Source organism: Argentina silus (assembly GCF_951799395.1).
Source record: "Argentina silus genome assembly, chromosome: 8".
NCBI classification, from domain to species: domain Eukaryota; kingdom Metazoa; phylum Chordata; class Actinopteri; order Argentiniformes; family Argentinidae; genus Argentina; species Argentina silus.
The window spans coordinates 9960136-9965863 of NC_139662.1; the positions used below are offsets into that span (position 1 = coordinate 9960136).

Sequence of the window (5728 nt, forward strand, 5' to 3'; positions counted from 1 at the left end):
AGGAAGAGGACAAGTAATTGCGTGGGTGGATGCCCTCTGAGCCCTCGATTGTACAGAGAGTTGGCAGTTATCTCCACATGCACAGCACTGCTGCTCTTTCTGGCTTTGTCATCATCGGGGGTTGAGGGGGTGAGAGAGCAGGAGAGGGGTAGCAAGGAGACGAAAGATTAAGGAGTTGGCCGTGACAATCACAGGGAGGAGGTCTGTGGGCGTTCTCTCTCTCTCTGCTGTTGGAGTGTCTCTCTGAACAACAATAAAGAGCATCAGAGTGTGTGTGTGTGTGTGTGTGTGTGTGTGTGGGTGGGGGTGGGGGTGGGTAGGGGTGGGGGTGGGGTGGGGGTGGGGGGGTGGTTGGAGATCTTGCACAGCACACCACACACCAAGATAATCAACCACACACACATACAACACAACACTATATATGAACTGAGCTGAGGATGAAAGACAGATGCTTTACTAAAAGTGTCTATCTGTGAAAATCTGGCCCACTTATCAGATGGAATTATCAATAAAAATAAATCATGATTGCATGAGCCAAACTTGTATTTGTCAAAAGAGATGTAGCATCTGTTAGACAAGATCAAAAGACACCATATGCTCTGTGTGTGTGTGTGTGTGTGTGTGTGTGTGTGTGTGTGTGTGTGTGTGTAACAGTTTCAGCAAGAGAGAGGGCTGAAAGTGAACAAGCTGGATGAATCCCATATAAAATGTTACTATGGCAACTAAAACATTGAGAATATCAATATTGATGCCAAAATGCAACAGGAGTCGCAGGGCTCCCTTTGTGTACGCCCAGATCTGTCTGCACCCTCATTATTTTGTCACACCGTGTGTTTGGAAATAGTTTTCTTTTCTTGATGCCATCGCAAAAGAGAATGTGGCCCGTAGCCTGGCTCTCCATTGGCATTAACACGACACAACCGCATATTCAATGGGATTCAATCAGAAATCAAATGATCCGTTTGCATCACCGTACCAATCCTAACATTTTGACACTGTTTGGAGAGCAAACATGAAAAGGGGTTTATCGTTGACGTGTGTGTGCGCGACACGCTCTTTCCAAAGGCTAATATCTCACTGCTCACCGACAACTTCTACTTTTCCTTTGATATGATGTGCAAGGGGATAAAAATACCAACGGAGAGCATATCAAGGGGGAGCCTACTGAATAATAGACAAGTAAAGGAAAGCCAGCATGTGGTACATCAGCATGTTTCTCTCTTGAGAACCATTGAAGGTGTACTGTGACTGTTGCATTCCGTGATGTACATATGGCATTTAACAGACACTTTCATCCCAAAAGACTGGGCTACGTCACTGTACGGTGTATAGTGTTTTGTGAATATGGTCTGTAATTATGGTGTATATACTGTATATTTTGTATATAGAATCAAATCCACAACCAAGGCTTTACGAGCACCATGCTCTACTAACTGAGCCACAGCTGAGGAGCACTGGTCAACATGAGTAGTGATCATAATGAATGGGATGAACATCACGGGAGCCGGCTCCATTATGGGATTTCTGGAGAGACACACGCAGAAGCCAAAGAGACCATCATTCCCATCACTGTCATTTTATTTAAATGCAGAGAAAAATATACAATTTAAAATTCAAGCTTCAGCAAATGTTCTTAGCATTAACAACAAGGCTGGCTAGCATATAAATCAGTTTATCAGCAAAATCAAGAACAAATGAATAAATAGCTCAGTAAAATGCAGTCCACACGCGTACATGTACCATTACAATCTTCATTACAGCGACAACCATTTATGCAAACACTGTTTTGCTCTTTTAATAATTACTTTTTTTTGCTAGATTTGGCTTTTTGATAAAATTCCGTTGACATTCAAGTGGTCTGTAAATGTAAACTAACAGTCTCCCTGCTTTGTATTAGAAAGAAGAAACAACATGTGTACAGAGGCAAATTTACACCAAGAACACGTTTTTTTAAAGAGAGATAAAAGTGACTTAGATGACTTTAACAATACAATTTTACATAAGTGTATATACATATATATAGCATGTCTACACAGAGTAACACCACATACATTTTCATTTTGCTGTGATTTATTTTCCCTTTTTAGTTGTCATACTCTAAGACTGTGCTACAAAACACACTGTAATACAAAATATCTTCTTCTTTTTTACAGGACAACAAGCAAAAATATATATAGAGCGCATCTGCAATTATTCATCAGTTAAGATGAGGCTTCGATAAGCAAGTCTCGTTACGCTGTCTGTTCCTACACAAAGTCTGCCAGGTAATACAAAACAAACAAGTAGAAAACTAACAGTTAAGCACCAACAAGGACCAAAACACAGTATCCCCATGTGGATAGCTTTGATAACAGACTTCGCTTGGTATTTAAGGCAATGGAATTTGATACGTTGTTCCTCTCAGGGTAAACAAAAATAACCACAATTAATTAATCATTTAACCACAGCAGAGAAACAGACCCAAAAAAAAACATTTGTACAATAAAGCAAATAAAAAAGACAACAACATAATATACAAATAAAATGAGAAACCAAATAAAAACATGTAAAAGACACTGAGAAGAAGAGAGCCCCTTGTCCCCAGAAGGTTCGTCAACACGTGACGTTTCACCCCCCCAGCCTCGCCCCCAAGTCGGAGGTTGTACCCCTGTCCCAAACCCTTAACCCTGGCTGTCAGGGTAGTGCCCCCATCCCCCAGGTTTACCTCTGAACTCCTAGCTTTACCCCTGAACCCCAAGGTTAACCCCTGACCCCCAAGCATCACCCCTGCCTCCCAGCCCCACCTCTGCCATTGGGGTGATGCCCCTGTCCGTGCCCCTGCCCCCCAGCCTCACCCCCTGTCCATGGCCATAGTCCTCTGGCCCCCAAGCCATGACTCGGCCACAACTGTAGTCTCCCCGCCCCCCAGGCTCCCTCCGGCCGCGGGGGCGTCCGTGATGCTAGAGGGCCGTAATCTGAGTCAGCTCCGTGTTGGAGTTCCCTCTCCCTGTGTTGGCATGGTGCGGATCGCTCCCCACCAGGGGGAGTTCCACGCCTAGTCACGCGGGGTTCGCATTCCCGTCCGCCGTCTTGCAGTTGTATGCCACCTCCCTCGCGATACTCCGCATCCTCCCCGACTGCTGCACGTCCAGCCTGAACGGGGACGGGTGACAGAACTCCCGGAAGCAGCGCTTGAAGTTCTCGTCCAGGAACGCGTAGAGGACGGGGTTGAGGCTGCTATTGACGTAGCCCAGGGCGATGCAGAAGTGCATCAGGACCACGGTGAGCAGGCTCCCCAGGTTGAAGCCCAGCGACTGGGCCAGAGCCATGATCTGGACGGGGGTCCAGCACACCACAAAGGCCGCCACCACCACCAGTACCATGCGGGTGATGCGTCGCAGGTTGCGGTCCTTCTCCTTGGAGCCGGACAGGATGCGGACGCTGCGGAGACGCTTCACCATCAGGCTGTAGCAGACGCTGATGATGGCCACGGGGATGAGGAAGGAGAAGAGGAACACGCACGTGCCAAAGACTGGGTTTGGGAGGACCACGATGCACTCCACACCTAGGATATAGGGAAGAGAGGGAAGAGAGTTAAAGGGATAGTTCACTCCACAGTTAGGTAGAGTGTTAAAGGGATAGTTCACTCCACAGTTTTATATTGTAGCCGACAGAATAACATAACAAGACAGCTTACTTTCACTAAACACAGTATAGCCTACCAGCCACACAAGTACCAGTGATTGTCACCCAGCATCATCATAATGCCGGCCACACAACAAAGAGGCCGGAATAATTACAACCTCAGTCACACAGTCTGTAAAATTTACTGACATGACCTATTCGCATGAGACTTAAAATTAAGGACATGCTCTGGTAATGATTACATTACCCTGTCTCCCCTTGTAAAACTAATCTTGTCTGAATAGGGCTTACATTGCTTTCATATAACACTGTCCTTGGGCTGCTTCAAATAATAGGCTCCAGTACTGTAAAAAATAAGCACTACTCATTTTGCAAGCCTAAATGCAACAGCCTTGTGCCCATAGGAGAGAGAGGATGGATGGCATAGGAGGAAACGTTGCTTCATTTTTCTTCAACAAGTCCAAGCCTCAAGGCAAGTGCGACTAATGTACACCATCTACAAATCTCAAATAATACTGTCCTTGGGCTGCTAATGAATTAAATAAACAACAGTAACAATGGCTAGGCCTAAAGGTAGACGAGCATTAAGTCAAAGGAATCAGATGCAACGGTTTTTGATGGTCGCTGGTAAGTGGCGCGCCCACCGGGAACAGTAGCATGTAGCGTGTACAGTCTGATTGGTCCGCTCTCACTGTTCCGTTCATCCCAAACTAACCCCTGAAATACTTGGACTGCTTTCAGATAATTCTGTCAAATAAAATAATGTTTTAAAGTCCTGAAATAGTATACTGTAAAATAACCACTCGTATTGTTTTAAGTCCACACACAATAGCCTACTGCCTGTAGAACAGACAGGATGGATGGGACAGGAGGGAACATGCCAAGGCTTATGAAGCACTTTTTTCTGTAGGCTATTATTAGAATAACATGACATCAATAATTACAATCATTAAAATCTCATTAAAATATTAAATGAATATCAGCTCACAAACGGGCAAATGGAGACAGATGTGACACTGACGCTCCCTTCTAAAGACCTCTTCACCCCCACTACCCCCCTGTACAAGTTTCTCTCCTGTTAATAAAAAATAAAAAATAAAAAATAAAATCCTTCTTCTAGCATTGTGACTGCCAATGGCCCCTGGTCCGAGCATTGATGACTTTATCTTATGATGACTGTTGGATAGATGATTCACTTACTTAAACAAATGTATTTGTTGTAAGTCCCTTTGGATAAAGGCGTCTGCTAAATGCCATAAATGTAAAATGTGAGTCTATCCATTAGAATTGCTCAACAATGCCCCTGGTGGTTGTTTTGGTGAGGTGAAATACCTCAAGTGTAATTAGTTCATTCGCTACTGCTGTCGCGGTGCCCCCCCCCCCCCCCCCCCGTTCCCGTCGCTCAACCATGAACCTTTTAAACTCTGACTTATTGTACATATTGCAAGGAAAAGAGGGTTAAAGGAACAGTCTGGGAACAGTACAAATGAAGAGAAAGTACCGGCACTAAATAAAATAAGCTGCTTATTTTTCCCCACTCATTTGTAATTGACAGAGCTGGATCTACGCAAACGGTATGGGACATGGATTCATCTAGACATTAGAGTCCTTTTGACATCTGAAAACATTTGACAAACTTTGATTATGGAACAAAATTTCCTGTCAGAAAAGGGGAAGAGAGAGAAGGATTACGTAATCAAACTCACAACTGGGGATTCTCAATCATGCGAACAAAGACACTGTAAAGACAATGTTGCAAAGAACACATCAACACAGAGAAATGTCTTTCATTCTCTCCCCAATATTATAAAAAAAAACAAAAAAACATCTTTTTTTTCAACAAGTCTTTTGGGTTGAAAAGCTGTCTACAAGCTTTTAATTCTGTTTTTCATTCTTCTCTCTCCTGAGGTAATCACTTTGTCTCTGACATTTTGACATTTGCACTGATGCTTCTGACAGCCTGCCTTTCAAAACACCCTGGGTAGCAGAACCATCTGACAGCTCTGCGGCAATACAAAAACTGAATTTAACATTTAAAAAGCCCCCTTCTGAAGCCAGATCAACTTGAAAGTACTTTTTATATATACTTTTTTTATAGGGTTTT

General features: G+C 43.9%; 1 protein-coding gene across 1 annotated transcript in view; it reads right to left on the bottom strand.

Annotated features, from left to right (window-relative positions):
• Positions 1-3038: 3038 nt before the first annotated feature.
• oprl1 (opiate receptor-like 1) overlaps positions 3039-5728 on the bottom strand; it is a gene marked incomplete at both ends in the record, with an annotated part of 28660 nt that continues 25970 nt past the window's right edge. The window contains one exon of the mRNA XM_083674342.1: positions 3039-3544. Within this exon, the coding sequence (XP_083530468.1) occupies positions 3039-3544 (506 nt within the window). The remainder of the gene's footprint in view (positions 3545-5728) is intronic.